Source organism: Oncorhynchus clarkii, chromosome 3 (assembly GCF_045791955.1).
Source record: "Oncorhynchus clarkii lewisi isolate Uvic-CL-2024 chromosome 3, UVic_Ocla_1.0, whole genome shotgun sequence".
NCBI lineage: Eukaryota > Metazoa > Chordata > Actinopteri > Salmoniformes > Salmonidae > Oncorhynchus > Oncorhynchus clarkii.
Genome location: NC_092149.1, coordinates 58,907,607 through 58,929,825, shown reverse-complemented (window position 1 = coordinate 58,929,825; position 22,219 = coordinate 58,907,607). Strand labels below are relative to the sequence as shown.

Below are 22,219 nucleotides of genomic sequence, written 5' to 3'. Positions count from 1 at the left end.
TACTTTTGGGTGTCAGGGAAAATGTAAGGAGTAAAAAGTACATTATTTTGTTTAGGAACATAGTAAAGTAAAAGTTGTCAAATATAAATAGTAAAGTAAAGTAGATACCCCCCAAAAAACTACTTAAGTAGTACTTTAAAGTATTTTTTACTTAAGTACTTTACACCACTGTGAATTAGTAATCATAAATTACACCAAAATGTGTCGATTCAGTCACAACAAGCTGTTCTGACACTCAGCTCTGTAATTAATCAGTATTACGCTCATATTTCACGTGACATGTATGGGGTATAGCTTTGTCTTCAAAATAAAGCCTGTTACGCAGACCACCCCATGTACATGCTTTGGTCCATATGCCTGTCAGCATTTAAGTACCCTTTAATCTATTACTTTACGTTCCCCTTAAACTAGTGGTTAGAGCGTTGGACTTGTAACCGAAAGGTTGCAAGTACAAATCCCTGAGCTGACAAGGTACAAATCTGTCGTTCTGCCCCTAAACAAGCAGTTAACCCATTGTTCCTAGGCCGTTATTGAAAATAAGAGAGAGCTGAAGAGAGCTGAGGCTTTATACAAATCATGTTTATTGTTTACAAAAACACATAACAGCAAAGGAACTTTGAGTTTCCCCCATGGTTGTTTGAAAACTGGTTTTACACATTTTATTTTGCAATATAGAATCATCTGTATTGGAAAATACAGTCCATTGTACAACATATACAGTACCTTCAAGCTTACATGGAAACACAAACCTGTTTTATTTATGAATATAGAGTCAGTGTATAACTAACAAACTGCAGAAAGCTCCTATATGGAAGTATGCAGTTTATAGTTGACCTATTACCTACCATAGCCATAGTCCATATTTTGTGAAAAATTCCATCACATTATGTACAATGACTTAACACTTTTCTAGACCACTCTGTCATAACCCCAACACTGTCATAATAGTATAATGAAGACTTTAGAAACGGAAGGTTCATGCCTAATCCAATCCATTGTTTTCTGTGATGATTAGTAGACAGTTTAAGAAACATCCTAGTTCATCTTGTTGAAGGCCATGTTGTCAGGTCAGAGGTCACAGAGTTTGGATGTGATGTCACAACGTCCTCCTATCCTATCGTATCTGAGAAGTCACCGGTAAAACGTGAAGGTTGTGGGGAATATCTTCTTATGAAGGTATTGTACCCGTTCCTGTTGTGTTCTCAATTTCTCAAATTCAAAGTAAGGGATCTGGTGGGGAACATACAGACAAAGACCAATGTCAGATAGGTCTTCATGAGAAAAGAAATACGCCTAGACAAATGTAACTCAGTCACAGAACGACACAGAAAATGACACATTACATTGATTATAGAGATGAATTCAAAGCACATAGAGCACTAACAAACATTCCACACACCTCACATTGTGTGTCTATTCTAGCCTGTAACCAGGAGCGGAGTTCCCCTACCTGAACCACTTCGTAGCCCATTCTGCAGAGGTGGCGTCTCTTTGTGGCCTCCTTTCCCAGAAGGTGATGGGTGTTGCTGCAGAAGCGGTCCTGAGCATCCAGGCACAAGGCAATCCTACATAGAGGAAAACAATTAACCTGTTATCTGACTGGCCATTTTATTTAATGGGTGATAAGTCGTGAAAGGCAATAAGTATCATTCTCTGTGTCCGAGGATCTGCCTGAACAAGGTGCTGGGAAGATTTGCTCATTGGAATAAATTGTTGTATTTCAATTGAATTTAATCTTTGGAAGTAAGGACCACTTATTGGGTACTTTGGAAAACAGGGTGATTGGTAGATCAGGGAATGAGTCTGTGCAGCGCCCCGTCAGACTGATCCTCTAACAAAGTTCCAATGGCTCTAACCTCCTATGAGTGTGGTCCCACTGTGAGAGAGGCAGGACAAACCCATCCTCATCCAGACAGATCTCCACGTCTATGGTGTATCCAGGCTGCGTGAAGACCCTGGTAGAGTAGTAGGTCTTTCCCTCTAGCAGCTTGTTAAGAGGGCCCTTCACCTGGTTGTACAGGTAGCTCTCTACAGGGCTCTCAAAGGAGTGGTCCATGGAGGAAAACTTCTTCACATGGAGATGGTAAGGTAATCTCGGGCCCTGTACGGAACACAGTATAATATACAGTATATACATCAGAATGAACTTAGTGTTCAATCCAACTACTTCAAAATAATATTTTTCATTCAGTGTGACACGTGAAGGCCCATTGTAAGAGTCAGAGGGCTTTAATTTGACAGACAATTTTGCATAATTATTGTATGATTTATTTGTATATTTACAATGTTATTAGGGAGGTACTCACCCGGTAGTAGTTGCACTCTAGTGAGATAGAGAGGTTGAGTTGGGTTAGCTGGCCTAAGGCATGCTTGTCCAGGGGCTCCCCTTGTGCTGGGAAAGAATAGCAGACTTCATCAGACACATACATAACATGACTCTGGCTATCTCAGCGGTGGACAGTGACAGAACTGTGCTGCTAGTATGATGTAACTTAAACCAAAGAGTATTTCTGACCATAATCTGGAGGAATTTAATTTGCAAAGGACAAAACTGACCCTGTTACATAGACATATACACACACCTGACATGAAATTGTGCACACATACTCACATGTAGCCCGTTTACTTTTGCTCTCACTTTTTTTTTTACACACACACACACACACACACACACACACCAAAACGGACTAGCCTACCTTGCAACCTCTGTAGGAAGTAGGGGCTGAAGACTTTGGACACAAAGTTGAGTGGAAACCTCTCCAGGTGAATACAGGAGTGGAGCACCTCTATCAAAGCCCTGGGCTGGAACTGGGAGAAGCGAGAGGACAGCACACTCTCCAGCTTCTTAAACATCTGACTGGAGCACTGGGGCAGGTAGCTCAGTCTCCCCATGGCAATGATCTGCCGAGCTATCTGGGGTGTGGTATACTTCTCTGAGTTGCAAATAAAGCTCTCAGCCACAGCTTCAAATATGGGCTCTGAGCGACACTTCATCTGAAGGCAAAACTCCATCACCACGCTTGTGAGTTCGGGGTCTGCGTCTACTATTTTCACTGGCAGGTGCTTTTCCATGGCTGTTATGAAGTCTTCATCATGCTGACCGAAATGCATTAAGGCACCTAGAACTTTGATGAGCTCTTCATCTTGGAACGATCTGAATACCCTAGAGGCCCGTCTGCTCAGCTTCACAATCAGTGCAATGGCCTGCCTCTGTTGTAATGCCACCAGGGAGTGGAAGATGTTACTGATGTTGATGGCTTGTAGTCTGTGTATCAATTTCTCTGTGTGTCTGTGTAGTCTTGACATGAGATCTTGGCAATGGTGTGGGTCCTCGAGTAGTGCAAGGAAGGAGTACACACGAGCGGTTTCATTTTGGGTGAGAGCATCAATGCTGATGCTCACGGAGTCGAGAACCTGCTCAACAATCTCTGACCTCTTCCCCTCCAGATTATAGGCCACTTCTCCAAGATGGCACAGGTGAATGACCCCAATGTCTGTTTTGGAGAGGTGTGTCCTCCACTCCTCTTTCAATCTAGAGACAATTGAACTTTGATAGTCCACACCAAACTCAACACATACTCCCAGTAAGGTTGCCAGACCCTCAGTTTTCTCATTGCTGGGAGCTTCTTTCAAACGTGTTAACAACTCAGGTAAAACCTCAACCTCGAAAAGGGATTTGACAGAAAGTGGCTCCACTTTTACGTGCCCTAGTTTTGTTGGTGAAGCACTGGTTCCTAATTGGGTGTCAATGGAAGGCTGTCCAGCTGTTTTGGGCAAAAGGTGTTTCTCCGGGTGAACCCTTAATTCGTAGTCTTTCTCTTTTGCAAATGGGAGGTTACTTAACTGTTGCGCCACCGCCCCCATCTCACGTGTGTTATGGAAGCAGCCTAAACTACTTTTTACACATGGTTGTGCCATTCTGGCTTTAAAAGAAACGCCCGATTTCAATATTCTTCCAGATGAATTTGAGTGACGTATTAATCCCCGACTACAAGTCATGAAATAGTTGGGAGAGTACTGACACACAGCCCTAACGGAGGAAGAAATGCTGACAACTGACTTCATGATTGAAAAGATGTAATCCTCCTCTGAATTACAGTGGAACCTAGAATAATAAGAAAATGAAAGTGTGTTATTATGCATGCAGAAACATTATTATACTTCATTAATTACATTGCAGTCCAGTTTGTTACAGCACCTTCTTTAGCAGAAACTTCCATGCACCAAAAACACAGCACTCTTTCACTTTTGGTAAAATGCCGAATGAAAATTCCAGTAAAAGACATTGCCTACCTTACATCATCATTAGCTTTTGAGCACCGTTAATATTTTTTTCTTTAAGTGTGTAGATTGCTTACCTCCTCGGTTCGAATAAATTGGAAGAACTGACGAGTCACGGGCACTTACGGAACTGGCATTGTGTGTGTCGGTAAATACCTTGTGTAATGTCACATGTGTCACTATTTGCTGCCCTCTGCTGGCAACATGTGTCCATGAAGGCATTTCATGTCTCCAATATGGCTTATAATATGAAGGCATTTCACGTCTCCAATAAGGCTTATTATTATGCCATCATATCACCTTTAATAACAAATATATTACAATATGTATCAAAGCAATAATTGTATCTGCAAAAACTGGTTAAGTAACTGCATTGTTGGTTAAGGGCTTGTAAGCATTTCTCTGTAAGGGCTACACTTGTTGTATTCTGCGCATGTGATAAATAACATTTGATTGTATCTGATTTGAGTGTTTGACAATATGCAGACTGATATTAATTCCAAGACTAAGTTGTAAAAGTAAGATATATTTTTCTACTACTGTTACTACTAGATGAACAAATGAAACTGCATTAAATAAAGGATTTTAAAACAAAGTATTCGAATGAAGGTAAATTGTCCATTTTCATTACGAGTGGTTCAAAGCACGACCCTTGTGTCAAAAGCTTTGTTCGGTGTAAAATGTGTCAAATTTGGTGACGTCATTGCTTAATTGCGGAAGAGACTCCATCGACAAGAATCCCATAATGCAACGGACAGCAAAATTCATAAACAGGAATTCATGATGGCGGCTGACAGTGACGTGAGTACAGTACTGGTGTACAGTTTATAAAGTAAACATTGCATCATATTAAAAATGTTTAGAAAATATTGGATGTTAACGTTATTTCCTTTACAGCCGGAGTCGGAGGTCTTCGAGATCACGGATTTTACCACCGCGTCGGAGTGGGAGAGGTAGGTGGATACTGGAGATCTCTGGCTAGCTAAATTAGCTTTAGCTAATAACAGCAACAACAGTAACGTTAGTTGTGAATCATCATCAGACTAGATAGAAGAATTGGATTAGAAGCTATTCATGGCTGGACAAATATAGTTCGCCTGTTCCATATAGCTAGCATAATATGCTGAGTATATGACAGACAACGGTTCTCGTCTCCTGTCTTGTGCTCTCAATCACATTTCTCAATCGGCTAGCTATGCTGGTTTGCATTGCATTCCTTCACGAAGAAATATTGCAGTACAACTGCAGTTACAGTGCAGTACACTGCAGCTATTCTGCAATTACTGCGTACAAAACACCACAGTCGACTGCAGTTACTTCACTTTTACTGCAGTTTCAAAACGGCAATCTTTTTTGTAAGGGTTTTGTTAGTGGTTTACCCATAGGTTAGCTAACTGTCCTGTCACATCAGGATTGCAAAAGAAAGCAACTGTTCTTACCAATGTTGACAGCTCAGCAGAGCCCTACATACACTACATGGCCAAAGGTGTGTGGACACACTTGAAATTAGTGGATTCTGTTATTTCAGCCACACCCTTTGCTGACAGGTGTATAACATTGAGCCCTACACCATGCAATCTTCAGAGACAAACATTGGCAGTAGAAAGGCCCGTACTGAAGAGCTCAGGAACTTTCCATTATAGGATGCTACCTTTCCAACAAGTCAGTTCATAAAATTTCAGGCCCTCCTAGAGCTGTCCCGGTCAACTGTAAGTGCTGTTATTGTGAAGTGGAAATGTCTAGGAGCAACAATTGCTCATCCACGAAGTGGTAGGCCACACAATCTCACAAAACGGGAACGCTGAAGCGTGTAGCTCGTAAAAATCGTATGTCCTCAGTTGCAACACTAAACTGCCTCTGGAAGCAACGTCAGCACAAGAACTGTTAGTCGGGAGCTTCATGAATTGAGTTTCCATGACCAAGCAGCCGCACACAAGCCTAAGATCACCATGCTCAATGCCAAGCGTTGGCTGAAGTGGTGTAAAATTCGCTACCATTGGACTCTGGAGCAGTGGAAACACATTCTCTGGAGTGATGAATCACACTTCACCATCTGGCGGTACGACGGACGTATCTAGGTTTGGCGGATGCCAGGAGAATGCTACCTGCTCCAATGCGTAGTGCCAACTGTGAAGTTTGGTGGAGGGGGAACAATGGTCTGGGGCTGTTTTTCATGATTCGGGCTAGGCCCCTTAGTTCCAGTGAATGGAAACATTAATGCTACAGCATACAATGACATTCTAAATGGTTCTGTGCTTCCAACTTTGTGGCAACAGTTTGGGGAAGGCCCTTTCCTGTTTCAGCATGACAATGCCCCTATGCATAAAACGAGGTCCATACAGAAATGGTTTGTCGAGATCGGTGTGGAAGAACTTGACTGGCAGAGCCCTGACCTCAACCCATTGAACACTTTTGGGATTAATTGGAACGCTGACTGCGAGCCAGGCCTAATTGCCCAACATCAGTGCCTGACCTCACTAATGCTCTTGTGGCTGAATGGAAGCACGTTCCTGCAGTAATGTTCCAACATAAAGTTGGAAAGCCTTCCCAGAATAGTGGAGGCTGTTATAGCAGCAAAGTGGGACCAACTCCATATTAATGCCCATGATTTTGGAATGAGATGAGCAGGTGTCCACATACTTTTGACCTTGTAGTGTAGCTTGTCCTTCCTTATCAACAGTATTTCCCAGAGCCATTTATTTCAAGATTGTGTGTGTGTGTGCCCGTGCGTGCACGCCTGCTTGTGTGATCACTGCTCTCTGACTTCTGCTGGTATATGTTATGATCCCCATGTTGTTTGCTAGGTTTGTGTCCAGAGTAGAAGAGGTTCTGAATGACTGGAAGTTGATTGGGAACAATTCAAACAAACCACCAGAGAAGGTAACAATAAACCCTCATTCAATCAGACCTTACTGTTATGTAAGAAGCACCACGCATTAATAAGCAGCGATCTGGTAAGCTTGTTGAATTCATTCATGGATGCCCTGATTGTCGTCTTGATCCAGGGTGAATACACCAGTGGTACCTGGGAGGAGAAGACCCAGGATATCAATTTTGCTGATTTTAAATTCTCCGTAACGCACCACTGCCTGAAGCAGGAGTCTGAGGAGGGCGAGGGGAAGGAGGAACCTGAGGAGGGTACATTGCTGCTGCAGCTTTTATTTATAATCCCTGTTATATCTGTCTCATAGGAATTGTCACTCAGTGTTTCCCCTAGGATTTATTTCAGCAGTGGTAGCAAACTTAGTGTAGTGGGTGTGACCAATGAGGTCTCCAACCTAACATTTTAGAGGTCCCTTTCTTGGCTGCAGATAATTTCACTTTTAAAAGTAATTATTCTGTAAACTCATACCCAAATAATGATGGTGACTTGTCCTATACATGTATTTATGGCCAAATCATAAATTGGACAAAAACACTTCAAAAAACCCACCTCAAATTTGTATCTCAAACAAACCATTTAAAAAGTCTTGCTATTTCCTCAGAGTATGGTATTCCCACACCATTCTGTTAGGGTATTCCCACACCATTCTGTTAGGGTATTCCCACACCATTCTGTTAGGGTATTCCCACACCATTCTTTTAGGGAAATCCCACACCATTCTTTTAGGGAAATCCCACACCATTCTGTTAGGGTATTCCCACACCATTATGTTAGGGTATTCTCACACCATTCCAACACAGAAACTATATGATGAGACTATATGGATGAACTCCACAGTTTTGTCTGGACCACTGCTCTGCTCTCCAGCAACAGAGAATCGTAGTGGATGTTAAAATATAAATGAAGATTCCCACTCTGCTCTCTCTCCAGATGCCTTCCCCACAGCCATGCAGGACCTGCTCTGTATGAACAATGACTTCCCTCCCAGGGCCCACTGCCTCGTCAGATGGTGAGTACAGTACTCCAGGTCACCTAACCTCCGACCTCTAACCTTTACCTCTTACATTTATTTTAAGATGGGGATTAAAATGACTGAAGATAGACATTCACAACTGCTATTGATATTTGTTAACACTAAATCCAGCTGATGTCTGATCTTTTTGAGAAATATATTACAGAGTTTGGTTTGAATGAGACTTGATGGATAGATAGATGGTAGCTGTCTGCTCTCTAAAGTATTCTGTCTGTGTTTGCAGGTATGGCATGCGTGAGTTTGTGGTCATCTCCCCCGGGGCCAACTGTGAGGCGGTCATCAGTGAGTCCAAGTGCAACCTGCTACTTAGCTCCATCTCCATCTCTCTGGCCAACACAGGCTGGTAGGTGACAGTAACTCAGAGCAACAGTGAATAATATATTAACTAATACTCTTTGGGAACAGTATAATTGTTATAATTCACAGTTACATTAGTATGCCACAACATCACTTTATGTTCTTATGGAAAATCAAGATAATATTGGTAACAGAATTTGCTTTGACAAAGAAAAGGGCTGATACTGCCAATGTATTCTATTCATATTCATGAATCTACGCTAAGGGAAAACAGTGTTAGTTCTTACACATTCACACATCTAGTGGCAACCTGCCCTTTGTGTGTGTTTCTGTTTGATGACACAAGCATGTTTTAAAATAGCAACACTGTGGGTGGTGAGTACAGCTCTCTATGGCATCGTATTGCGGTAGATCAGCTGGTATCCATGGCAACACCGGGCTAAATGGGAGATGGTACCATTGTAGATGCTCCGAGTGCTATGGCTCTGCTCTGTGGTAGCAGCAAGGTCACCTGGCCTCCCACTGTGTCTCTGGGAGTTTACTGTGAGGCAGAGTGACACCAATAACGCGGTTATAAGAGAAGGAAGCATGTAGCAGACCATCAGAATATACATTACCTTCAGAAACTATTCAGACCCCTTGACTTTTTCCATATTTTGTTACGTTACAGCCTTATTCTAAAATTGATTAAATTGTATTTTTTCAATCTACATACAGTATGTCACTAGAAGCTTGGCACACCTGTATTAGGGGAATTTCTCCCATTATTTTCTGCAGATCCCCTCAAGCTCTGTCAGGTCTTTTCAGGTCTTTCCAGAGATGTTCGATCGGGTTCAAGCCTGGGCTCTGCATTTAGAGACAAGTCCCGAAGCCACTCCTGCGTTGTCTTGGCTCTACGCTTAGGGTCGTTGTCCTGTTGGAAGGTGAACCTTCGCCCCAGTCTGAGGTCCTGAAAGCTCTGGAGCAGGTTTTCATCAAGGATCTCTCTGTCTTTGCTCCGTAAATCTTTGCCTCGATCTTGATTAGTCTCCCAGTAACTGAAGCTGAAAAACATCCCACAGCATGATGCTGCCACCACCATGCTTCACCAAAGGGATGGTGCCAGGTTTCTTCCAGATGTGACTCTTTGCATTCAGGCCAAAGAATTCAGTCTTGGTTTCATCACACCAGAGAATCTTGTTTGTCATGGTCTGAGAGTCTTTAGGTGCCTTTTGGCAAACTCCAAGCGGACTGGCACGTGCCTTTTACTGAGGAGTGGCTTCCGTCTGGCCACTCTACCATTAAGGCCTGATTGGTGGAGTGCTGTGGAGATAGTTATCCTTCTGGAAGATTCTCCCATCTCCACAGAGGAACTTTAGAGCTCTGTCGGAGTGACCATCGGGTTCTTGGTCACCTCCCTGACCAAAACCCTTGATTGCTCAGTTTGACCAGCTCTATGAAGTGTCTTGATGTTTCTAAACTTCTTCCATTTAAGAATTATGTAGGCCACTGTGTTCTTGGGGACCTTCAATGCTGCAGAAATGTTTTGGTACCCTTCCCCAGATCTGTGCCTTGACACAATCCAGTCTCGGAACTCTACGGACAATTCCTTCGACCTCATGGCTTGGTTTTTGCTCAGACATGCACTGTCAACTGTGGGACCTTACATAGACAGGTGTGTGCCTTTCCAAATCACGTCCTATTTTATTTAATCCATTTTAGAATAAGGCTGTAACATAACAAAATGTGGAAAAAGGGGTCTGAATACTTTCCGAAGGCACTGTATAGCTTCAAGTTCTTTTCTTGCACGAGCACTTGTTATATTACTAACGCATAGAGCATTTACTGCATTTTGTTTTGTGACTGGAAATAAAAAAAAATAATCCATAGATATAACAAGGCTTATTATTTCAATTCCAAACTTGTTCAATCCACTAGGTGGTGTATGTTTTGATTGTAATTTCTCTATTGTGCACCAGGTGCTGCTGTGTAGCTGTGGTATATCAGGGATGTAGTTACAGGATTTCAGTGTGTGCCTGCTCTTCCACATTGATACCAGAGATGCCTTGCATGTCTCTCAAAATCAAAGTTTTTCAAACATCACGATTTGTCTGTTGTGCAGCTCCAACTGAATACCTCGATCCCAAACCAATGGGAAAGATGAGCAACATCTATAATGATTCGACTAGATGGTGTTTATATATCTCATTCATTTGGTGAATGATGCGCATAGCTATGTCTTCACAACTGATGGCATAGGACATTACCTCGTCTTGACACAAGAACAGGTGTAGTTAGAGTAGCAACAGGATTTCAATGTGTGGCTACCTTCCCACAAAACATCTGAATGAATTTGAAGTGACCTATCCCCATTAATGTCCTCTATCCCTGTGGATGCCATGCAGCCAGGTACCCATGTTTGTGCAGATCCAGCAGAAGTGGAGGAGGATGTACCATGGGGAGTGCCAGGGCCTGGGGGTGCGTACCGACTTTGAGATGGTCCACCTTCGCAAAGTGCCCAGCCAATACAACCATCTCTCAGGCCTACTGGACATCTTCAAGTCCAAAATAGTGAGTATGGAAGGACCAGGGCTTACTTATTGCCTTACATGGGCTTTTATGATTAGTGCCTTTCACATGGGTCACCCATAAATAATTGTAAGACTGGTTTCCCAGTTTCCCAGGAATGAGAGTAAGCATAGTGGACTAGGATGTACTTTCAATGGTGAATCTCCATTGAGCATGCTTGTTCAGCCATGACTAGGGTTAATCTGGGTCTGGGCACTCAGTCCCTACAATTAAATTCTATGATACAGTTGAACTCTAAAGTTTACATACACTTAGGTTGGAGTCATTAAAATTCATTTTTCAACCACTCCACCAATTTCTTGTTAACAAACTATAGTTTTGGCAAGTCGATTAGGACATCTACTTTGTGCATGACACAAGTAATTATTCCAACAATTGTTTACAGACAGATTATTTAACTTATAATTCACTGTATCACAATTCCAGTGGGCCAGAAGTTTACATACACTAAGTTGACTGTGCCATTAAACAGCTTTGAAACTTCCAGAAAATTATGTAATAGCTTTAGAAGCTTCTGATAGGCTAATTTACATCATTTGAGTCAATTGGAGTTGTATCTATGGATGTATTTTCAAGGCCTTTCAAGGTTCAACATTGGGAGCAATTTCTAAGCGCCTGAAGGTACCACGTTCATCTGTACAAACAATAGTACGCAAGTATAAAAACCACGCAGCCGTCATACCGCTCAGGAAGGAGACACTTTCTGTCATCTAGAGATGAGCGTACTTTGGTGTGAAAAGTGCAAATCAATCCCAGAACAACAGCAAAGGACCTTGTGAAGATGCTGGAGGAAACGGGTACAAATGTATCTATATCCACAGTAAAACAAGTCCTATATTGCCATAACCTGAAAGGCCGCTCAGCAAGGAAGAAGCCACTGCTCCAAAAACGCCATAAAAAAGCCAGACTACGGTTTGCAACTGCACATGGGGACAAAGATCATACTTTTTGGAGAAATGTCCTCTGGTCTGATGAAACAAAAATAGAACTGTTTGGCCAAAATGACCATCGTTATGTTTGGAGGAAAAAGGGGGAGGCTTGCAAACCAAGGAACACCATCCCAACCGTGAAGCACGGGGTTGGCAGCATCATGTTGTGGGGGTGCTTTGCTGCAGGAGGGACTGGTGCATTTCACAAAATTGATGGCATCACGAGGAAGGAAAATGATGTGGATATATTCAAGCAACATCTAAAGACATCAGTCAGAAAGTTAAAAGCTTGGTCGCAAATTGGTCTTCCAAATGGACAATTTATTTGACCTTTATTTAACTAGGCAAGTCAGTTAAGAACAAATTCTTATTTTCAATGACTGCCTAGGAACAGTGGGTTAACTGCCTTGTTCAGGGGCAGAACGACAGATTTGTACCTTGTCAACTCGGGGATTCGATCTTCCAACCTTGCGGTTACTAGTCCGCTCTAACCACTAGGGTTCGCTGCCACACCAAATAACCCCAAGCTTACTTCCAAAGTTGTGGCAAAATGGCTTAAGGACAACAAAGTCATGCTATTGGAGTGGCCATCACAAAGCCCTGACCTCAATGTGTGGACAGAACTGAAAAAGCATGTGTGAGCAAGGAGGCCTACAAACCTGATTCAGTTACACCAGCTCTGTCTGGAGGAATCGGCCAAAATTCACCCAACTTATTGTGGGAAGCTTGTGGAAGGCTACCAAATACCAAATGCAATGCTACCAAATACTAATTGAGTGTATGTAAACGTCTGACCCACTGGAAATGTGATGAAAGAAATACAAGCTGAAATAGATCATTCTGTCTACTATTATTCTGACATTTCACATTCTTAAAATAATGTGGTGATCCTAACTGACCTTAGACAGGGAATTTTTACTTGGATTAAATGTACATATGATGGATGGAACAAGATAATACATCATCTTGACTCTTTCTGTCTCTGCCCTTTTCCCTTTTTCTCTTCTCTGTCTTATGTTGTTCTCCAGGGTTGTCCCCTGACTCCTCTTCCTCCCATCAACATCGCTATCCGCTTCACGTATGTCCTGCAAGACTGGCAGCAGTACTCCTGGCCTCAGCAGCCCCCTGGTCAGTACCACCAACAACACAACCACACAGCCTACTAAACTGGAAGAAATGTACAGTGCCTTGCGAAAGTATTCGGCCCCCTTGAACTTTGCGACCTTTTGCCACATTTCAGGCTTCAAACATAAAGATATAAAACTGTATTTTTTTGTGAAGAATCAACAACAAGTGGGACACAATCATGAAGTGGAATGACATTTATTGGATATTTCAAACTTTTTTAACAAATCAAAAACTGAAAAATTGGGCGTACAAAATTATTCAGCCCCTTTACTTTCAGTGCAGCAAACTCTCTCCAGAAGTTCAGTGAGGATCTCTGAATGATCCAATGTTGACCTAAATGACTAATGATGATAAATACAATCCACCTGTGTGTAATCAAGTCTCCGTATAAATGCACCTGTACTGTGATAGTCTCAGAGGTCCGTTAAAAGCGCAGAGAGCATCATGAAGAACAAGGAACACACCAGGCAGGTCCGAGATACTGTTGTGAAGAAGTTTAAAGCCGGATTTGGATACAAAAAGATTTCCCAAGCTTTAAACATCCCAAGGAGCACTGTGCAAGCGATAATATTGAAATGGAAGGAGTATCAGACCACTGCAAATCTACCAAGACCTGGCCGTCCCTCTAAACTTTCAGCTCATACAAGGAGAAGACTGATCAGAGATGCAGCCAAGAGACCCATGATCACTCTGGATGAACTGCAGAGATCTACAGCTGAGGTGGGAGACTCTGTCCATAGGACAACAATCAGTCGTATATTACACAAATCTGGCCTTTATGGAAGAGTGGCAAGAAGAAAGCCATTTCTTAAAGATATCCATAAAAAGTGTCGTTTAAAGTTTGCCACAAGCCACCTGGGAGACACACCAAACATGTGGAAGAAGGTGCCTTGTTCAGATGAAACCAAAATTTTACTTTTTGGCAACAATGCAAAACGTTATGTTTGGCGTAAAAGCGACACAGCTGAACACACCATCCCCACTGTCAAACATGGTGGTGGCAGCATCATGGTTTGGGCCTGCTTTTCTTCAGCAGGGACAGGGAAGATGGTTAAAATTGATGGGAAGATGGATGGAGCCAAATACAGGACCATTCTGGAAGAAAACCTGATGGAGTCTGCAAAAGACCTGAGACTGGGATGGAGATTTGTCTTCCAACAAGACAATGATCCAAAACATAAAGCAAAATCTACAATGGAATGGTTCAAAAATAAACATATCCAGGTGTTAGAATGGCGGAGTCAAAGTCCAGACCTGAATCCAATCGAGAATCTGTGGAAAGAACTGAAAACTGCTGTTCACAAATGCTCTCCATCCAACCTCACTGAGCTCGAGCTGTTTTGCAAGGAGGAATGGGAAAAAATTCAGTCTCTGGATGTGCAAAACTGATAGACATACCCCAAGCGACTTACAGCTGTAATCGCAGCAAAAGGTGGCGCTACAAAGTATTAACTTAAGGGGGCTGAATAATTTTGCACGCCCAATTTTTCAGTTTTTGATTTGTTAAAAAAGTTTGAAAAATCCAATAAATGTCGTTCCACTTCATGATTGTGTCCCACTTGTTGTTGATTCTTCACAAAAAAATACAGTTTTATATCTTTATGTTTGAAGCCTGAAATGTGGCAAAAGGTCGCAAAGCTCAAGGGGGCCGAATACTTTCGCAAGGCACTGTATCTTGTTATTATGACCCCTTGACTTTTCCCACATTTTGTTACGTTACAGCCTTATTCGAAAATGGATGAAATAAATAAATAAATATGTCCTCAGCAATCTACACACTACCCCACGATGACAAAGCGAAAACCGTTTATTTTTATTTTTTGCAAATGTATTAAAAATCAACTGATACCTTATTTACCTAAGTTTTCAGACCTTTTACTATGAGACTTGAAATTGAGTTCAGGTGCCTTGATCATTCTTGACATGTTTTTACAACTTGATTGGAGTCCAACTGTGGTAAATTCAAGTGATTGGATGTGATTTGGAAAGGCACACGCCTGTCTATATAAGGTCCCACAGTTGACAGTGCCTGTCCGAGCAAAAACCAAGCCATGAGGTTGAAGGAATTTTCCGTAGAGCTCAGAGACTGAATTGTGTCGAGGCATTGTGGATTGTGTCGATCTGGGGAAGGGCACCCAAAAATGTCTGCAGCATTGAAGGTCCCCAAGAACACAGTGGCCTTAATCAGTCTTAAATGAAAGAAGTTTAGAACCACCAAGACTCTTCCTAGACCTGGCAGCCTGGCCAAGCTGAGCAATCGGGGGAGAAGGGTCTTGGTCAGGGAGGTGACCAGGAACCCGATGGTCACTGACAGAGCTATAGAGTTCCTCTGTGGCGATGGGAGAACCTTCCAGAAGGACAACCATCTCTGTAGCACTCCACCAATCGGGCCTTTATGGTCGAATGACCAAACGGAAGCCACTCCTCAGTAAAAGGCACATGACAGCCTGCTTGGAGTTTGCCCAACGGCACCTAAAGACTCTCAGACAATGAGAGGCAAGATTGTCTGGTCTGATGAAACCAAGATGGAACTCTTTGGCCTGAATGCCAAGTGTCACATCTGGAGTAAACCTGGCACCATCCCTACTGTGAAGCATGGTGGTGGCAGCATCATCCTGTGGGATGTTTGTCAGCGGCAGGAACTGGGAGACCACTCAGGATTGAGGGAAAGATGAACGGAGCGAAGTCCAGAGAGATCCTTGATGAAAACCTGCTCAGGACTTCAGACTGGGGAGATGCTTCACCTTCAAACAGGACAATGACCCTAAGCATACAGCCAAGACAACGCAGGCGTGACTTCGGGACAAGTCTCTGAATGTTCTTGAGTGGCCCAGCCAGAGCCCGGACTTAAACCAGACATCTCTGGAGAGACCTGAAAATAAATGTGCAGCAACGCTCCCCATCCAACCTGACAGAGCTTGAGGGGATCTGCAGAAAATAATGGGAGACAATACCCAAATACAGGTGTGCCAAGCTTGAAGCATCATACCCAAGAGGATTCGAGGCAGTAATCGCTGTCAAAGGTGCTTCAACAAAGTACTGAGTAGAGGGTCTGAATACTTATACTTATTTAAATGTGATATTTCAGTTTATAATAAATTAGCAAAAATGTTTTAAATGTTTTTGCCATTATGGGTAATTGTGTGTAGATTGATGAGGGGGAGAAAAACAATGGAATTTAGAATACGGCTTTAACCTAACAAAGTGGAAAAAAGTCAAGGGATCGGCATACTTTCCGGAAGGCACCGTGTATTCCAGAGTCGATATGGGTTCGAATTCAGCCCACTGCCCTTCTAACTCGCACAGTCGCACTCCTCCTACCTTACCTGGCTGATCTTATAAAACCACATCCTATCCGTTCAGTAAAACCACAAAATATGAAACGGGAAGGAGCTACAGTGTCTTCAAAGTATTCACACCCCTTGACTTTTTCTAAATGTTGTTGTGTTACAAGGTGAGATTAAAATGGATTTAATTGTCTTGTTGTTGTTGTTGATGATATACATAAGACACTCAGTCCCTAAGAGCATTGCACACCTGGATGGTACAATATCTGCACATTATTCTTTTAAGAAATTCTTCAAGGTTTGTCAAGGTGGTTGTTGACCTTTACTAGACAGCCATTTTCAAGTCTTGCCATTGAGTTTCAAGACAATTTAAGTCAAAACTGTAACTAGGTTACGAAGGGGAACATTCAATGTCATCTTGGTAAGCAACTCCAGTGTGTATGTGGCCTTGTGCTTTAGGTTATTGTCCTGCTGAAGGGTGACTTTGTCACCCAGTGTCTGTTAGAAAGCAGGCTGAACCAGGTCTTCCTCTAGGATTTAGCCTCTACTTAGCTCTATTCTGTTTATTTTTACCCCCCCCATACCTATAATATGATGCAGCCACCACCATGATTGATAATATGGAGAGTGAAACTCTGTGATCTGTTGTTGGATTTTCCTCAAACATAGCATTTTCTATTCAGGACATAAAGTTAGTTTCTTAGCCAAATGTTTTGTTGTTTTATTTAGACCCTTATTGCAAACGGGGTTGCATGTTTTGGAATATGTTTTGTCTGTACAGGCTTCCTTCTTTTCACTGTGTCATTTAGGTTAGTATTGTGGAGTAACTAAAATGTTGTTGATCCATCCTCAGGTTTCTCCTATCATAGCCATTAAACTCTAACTGTTTTAAAGCCACCATTGGCCTCATGTTGAAATCGCTGAGCGGTTTCCTTCCTCTCTGGTAACTGAGTTAGGGAGGACGCCTGTGTCTTTTGGAGTGAGTGGGTGTACCACCCAAAGTGTAATGAATAACTTCACCATGCTCAAAGGGATATTCAAAGTCAGCTTTTTATTTATTTATACCCATCTACCAATAGGTTCTCTTCTTTGCGAGGCATTCGAAAACCTCCCTGGTCTTTGTGGTTGAATCTGTCACTGAAGAACCTTACAGATTATAATTGTATGTGTGGGGTACAGAGATGAGTTAGTCATTCAAAAATCATATTCAACGCTATTATTGAACACAGTGAGTCCATGAAACTTATGTGACTTATTATATTTTTACTACTGAACTTGGTGCTAGGCCTATGTAGGTTAGCCCATAGTGTATTGGAATCGGCCTTTCAACGCCTCCACACGCATTGCCAACTTTTTTAGGAAACTGATATAATCCACTCGATCTCTATGCTCCAAATTCAATAGTGGATGATTCTTCCCACGGTCATGTTAAGTGCTGCTCTCCGGGGTACATTTTAGTGCTGCAAAGAGATGCTCAACTCTTTGAGTGGTGCAGGGAAGGCGATAAAAGGTAAGAGCTCGGAGAGATTTTTAAACGGCTTACAAACAGTCACTATTTCTGCTCCTCTTGAATGGGGCTGGTGAGCTCTAGTTTGAGAGACCAGAGTATATTTGGACCCTTTTAGTTTATGGGATGAATTTGCCTGCCTTCAAGGCATTGAAGATGATAAAGCGTAAAAAGTGTTTACAGTTTGGGTTCTTCTTGCTACTTCTAAGTGGAAGTATTGTGTGCTGAATCAAAGTCATGTTTGAACAATGAAGGTAAGTGGTTTTTTTTGTGTTTTTTTATTTGCTGCCTCCAGACTTCGACGCTCTCCTCGGAGGTGAGGTGGGAGGGGTGGAGTTCGGGAAGCTACCATTTGGAGCGTGTGAGGATCCAATCAGGTAGGATCGACGGTACTGTAGCCATGACGATAAAACAATTTGCTTAAAACTTTTTAATTGGTCGTGTATTATTTGTGTCTTTTAATAAGAGCCTTTAATTGTTTTATGTAATTAATTAATCTCATAATGTGAAGTTGATTATGCGAAACAAACATATCTGTATTTAATTGTTGTTTAGTGAGCTTCACCTAGCGACCACCTGGCCCCACCTGACAGAAGGCATCGTGGTGGATAACGATGTGTACTCGTATGTATCCACCACCACCCTCCCTCTCTCTTCTGCCCTGCTGGTTGACACACACTGAAAAAACATCTCAACAACCTGAGCTATGATCTATCAGCAACATTGTTTGTCCCCCCACAGAATGACAGGTATTTAGACAGGGAAGATGGGTGTCGTCTTCAATAAATATAATCAGTAGCCAGCTTAAACTCATCAAGTAAGTGAGCATTGAGATAGACAGAGAGAGGGAACCTCCAGGTAGGTGATGCCAACAATGAAAGAAGTTCCCTTTGAAACATTGGGAAAGGTTGTTGCCCATAATAATTTCCTGTGTGCCAGACAGTGTAGGTGTTGAGGATGGATCTGGAGGAGTTGTGTGGGAGTTGATATAACAAGTACTTCAGCCCTAGCATCACCACTCGCTTGTTCAACTGCATTAAAGCTGAATGACTTTACGCTTTTCAGTTTAGTGATAAAGTGGTGCTCAGTGAGCCAGCGCATCTTATTAACAGTGTTTGTGTTTTTCTTCGAGGCCCTTCATCCTAAATGTTCATGACATTCACTGTATAAAGACATTGAGACTAATCTCAGCCCTCTGAAGAGAATCGAAGACCGAGATTAGCCCAGCCTAAGATGGTCCTCCTCCAAATATGTTTTGGGTTTTATTTTGATGGTTGTATTTATTGTTGAATCCCCTTAGGGCATTCTGGGATATAAATGTTATACATGGTGTTTTGGCGTTTATAAAAAAAAAAAGATATGAGTTGAAATGTAAATTCTACCCTGACTGAATGGGTAATATACCTGGGTAAGAACCCCTTTTTTCCCTCAGAACTGCCTCAATTTGTCAGGGCATACACTCTATAAGGTGTCAAGTGTTCCACGGGGATTCTGGCCCATGTTGACTCCAATGAGTCCCAAAGTTGTATCTAGACGGCTGGATGTCCTTTGGGTGGAGGACAAGTCTTGATACACACAGTAAACTGTTGTGTGTGAAAAACCCAGCAGCGTTGCAGTTCTTGACACAAACCAGTGAGCCTGGCATGTACTACCATACCCCGTTCAAGGACACTTAAATATTTATTTTGCCCATTCACCCTCTGAATGGCACACATACACAATCCATGTCTCGAGGCTTAAAAATCCTTTAACCTGTTTCCTCCCCTTCATCTACACTGATTTAAAGTGGATTTATCAAGTGACATCATAGCTTTCACCTGGTCACTCTGTGCCATGGAAAGAGCAGGTGTTTTTAATGTTTTGTACACTCAGTGTAGATTATATGGCAAGTGATGTTTAGTGGTCCTTATTTCAAGGATCTCAAATTAACCAAAAGGTCAATAGATGATTATCATGTAATTACTCTTTCCACTATATAATCCCTATACTAACACCAGGACGTTCCAGGCTGTAAAATAAACCACACTAACAAGGAACCTTTCCTCTTTTCAGAGCACCATGTTTTAATAGCCATTGTTCAGTCCTAACCTTGACTATAATGGTAAATGTGAACCACTGAAACGATCCAGGGCCAGTTTACCTTCCTCCCCTGTGTTGTCTGACTGTGTTCTCTGTGTGACCTTACAGTGATCTGGACCCGCTCCAGGCCCCTCATTGGTCAGTCCGAGTCAGGAAAGCAGACAGCCCCACCTGTTTGCTCGGTAAGACCTTCACAAAAATACTTACTGACCTTAAAGAAACATTATAAAATCCTATGGACACCCATGTAGAGCAGTGCATTTCCGTTGTCCTTCAGCTACCAGATATGTGTATAGTGGGAACTACATGCAAAAGACGTCTTATGTAAAATATGTTGGACAATAAAGTAGGGTTAGGTCGATGGTGACTAAATCATGTGACAGATGATGGTTTAGCCTATTTGATCTTGACTTGCACCTCCCAGTAAAAAGACTGAGTGTCACAGGGCAGCACACAGGTGACATTCAGAGTAATTTGCCTATTCCTATTTGTTATGGCCTATTTTATATCGGACACTGATTTTAACTAACTTGTGTCGAGCTGTTTTAAAAAAAAAAAAAGTGTCCTATATTCCTTTCTCTCTCCATTCGATAGGCTATGAATATGATTGGCTTGTCTCCGATCAAGCAATGGACGTAACAGAGTTCCTTCTCAAAGTTATTTGAATAGTCTAAAAACTTAAAGTAGCCAGAGTATTAATAATTAGAGAGAACAAACAATATCAATAGGAAAATAGAATGTCAAGTTAAATCAAGTTTAAGCTTTTAAGAAAGAAATGACTCGTGCTGGCCGGGAAAATCCTTCCATGCGAGGTTGAAAACCAAATGGCCAATAACCGATCCTCCTACTAGGCCTATCATAAAAGCTTTAAGACTAGTTTGAAGTTATAGCTTATTTCCCAAATATAGTAGCCTACGAAGGTGTTGCTCTAAAGTTGTTGGGGCTTTCAAAAATAACCAGAATGGAAGTCTATGGTCTAGGCAAAGGCTATTCTCAGTCACAGCTTTATGAGCGAGAGAAAAATAAATCATATTGTTTGTTATATGATTTTATGATGCAAATACAGCTATTATTGGCCAGTTTTGAAGACGTGAGACTGATTCTATCCAGCCCGTGATGTAGGCCTATAACCTAGTTCACTACAGGAAGAAAGCCCGTTCCTCATCAGACAGTTACTGCTCCAGCATGTACGTGCCACACACACAGACAAACACACACACACAAACCAGTTCTGCTCCTCCACCGGAATGTAAAAGTAGAAAATATTTGCCATTGCCGGCACTTTGCCTCTTCCCAGGCTTTCAACAACATTTATCTTTTGTCATGGTTCTTCCAGTTGCATTCAATTTCGCACTATAGCGCAACTGTTTTAGCTGATTAAATGTTTTGGTGGCCAATAGAGAGAGCATTGTATATCACAATGTTTTATGGGTACCTAAGCACGATACGACAAAGGTTGCCATTGCCCAACCCTACAATAAAGCTTTTTGACTTTGAATTGATTGTAATAAAACCTCATGTTGCCCATCCCAGGTGACTTCCTGACGGAGTTCTTCAAGCTGTGCTCTAAGAAAGAGTCAACAGAGGAGATCCTGGGACGGGGTCCAGTTGAGGAGGAAGGCAAAGGTAATAGGACTCCCTCTATTAGTGTGTGCTATGGCTACTGGGGTCAATAGTCTAACATCACTCACTCCCTCTCATTTTCCAATATGTTGTATGCCCAAAGGGGATTTGTGCAGAGCTCAGTGCTGATGGAGGAAAGGAAGAGTAGAACATGAAGCCACTTTGGACTATTGAGATGCACCCTTGGCTTGTGTCTTTCCATTTTTGTTTGTTTGCTGGTGCATGTGAAGGGAGCATATGCTCTCTCTGTCAGAGCCCACCCTCATTCCCTCCCTGTGTATAATTTCTCTCTCTCTCTCTCCCTCCCCTCCCCTGTCGTTACAGATGACATCAGCCATGCCCTGTCTAAGTTGACAGAGCCCACGGCCGTGCCCATCCCCAAGCTGTCTGTCTCTAACATGGTGCACAGCGCCCGCAAACGCATCCGCCGCCACCGCCGCGTCGACGAATCACCGCTCAGCAACGATGTGCTCAACTCCATACTGCTGGTGAGAGGGGCAACGCATAGACACACACACAGTGAAACCCCATATAAACAATGCATCAGCTCTGATGGGTACGCTAGGCCATGTGTTTGGCCTGCTCAGATGTCTACTGCAGCCC

General features: G+C 42.4%; 2 protein-coding genes across 5 annotated transcripts in view; one reads left to right on the top strand and one right to left on the bottom strand.

Moving 5' to 3' along the window:
- Positions 1 to 558: 558 nt before the first annotated feature.
- On the bottom strand, positions 559 to 4,459 carry LOC139399836 (FAST kinase domain-containing protein 3, mitochondrial-like). 4 transcript variants are annotated; one of them, XM_071145001.1, is made up of 6 exons: positions 4,359 to 4,459; positions 2,697 to 4,105; positions 2,307 to 2,392; positions 1,857 to 2,101; positions 1,451 to 1,565; positions 559 to 1,230 (listed from the first exon to the last, which is right to left on the bottom strand). In XM_071145001.1, exons 2-6 carry the CDS (start codon positions 4,063 to 4,065, stop codon positions 1,132 to 1,134), a joined length of 1,914 nt encoding a protein of 637 aa, XP_071001102.1. In that variant the 5' UTR covers positions 4,066 to 4,105; positions 4,359 to 4,459; the 3' UTR covers positions 559 to 1,131. The 4 variants fall into 4 exon arrangements, with proteins under 4 accessions (XP_071001102.1, XP_071001099.1, XP_071001100.1 ...); XM_071144998.1 differs by having other exon boundaries at positions 4,294 to 4,370; XM_071144999.1 differs by lacking the exon at positions 4,359 to 4,459 and adding an exon at positions 4,199 to 4,264.
- Positions 4,460 to 5,039: 580 nt separating this feature from the next.
- LOC139399819 (rab3 GTPase-activating protein catalytic subunit-like) overlaps positions 5,040 to 22,219 on the top strand; it is a 53,453-nt gene continuing 36,273 nt past the window's right edge. Inside the window, exons 1-13 of the mRNA XM_071144996.1 lie at positions 5,040 to 5,082; positions 5,179 to 5,234; positions 7,086 to 7,161; positions 7,287 to 7,419; positions 8,096 to 8,174; positions 8,422 to 8,541; positions 10,880 to 11,045; positions 13,021 to 13,120; positions 18,210 to 18,291; positions 18,470 to 18,538; positions 20,102 to 20,175; positions 21,527 to 21,619; positions 21,941 to 22,104. Of these exons, the coding sequence (XP_071001097.1) occupies positions 5,062 to 5,082; positions 5,179 to 5,234; positions 7,086 to 7,161; positions 7,287 to 7,419; positions 8,096 to 8,174; positions 8,422 to 8,541; positions 10,880 to 11,045; positions 13,021 to 13,120; positions 18,210 to 18,291; positions 18,470 to 18,538; positions 20,102 to 20,175; positions 21,527 to 21,619; positions 21,941 to 22,104 (1,233 nt within the window). The 5' untranslated portion in view covers positions 5,040 to 5,061. The remainder of the gene's footprint in view (positions 5,083 to 5,178; positions 5,235 to 7,085; positions 7,162 to 7,286; positions 7,420 to 8,095; positions 8,175 to 8,421; positions 8,542 to 10,879; positions 11,046 to 13,020; positions 13,121 to 18,209; positions 18,292 to 18,469; positions 18,539 to 20,101; positions 20,176 to 21,526; positions 21,620 to 21,940; positions 22,105 to 22,219) is intronic.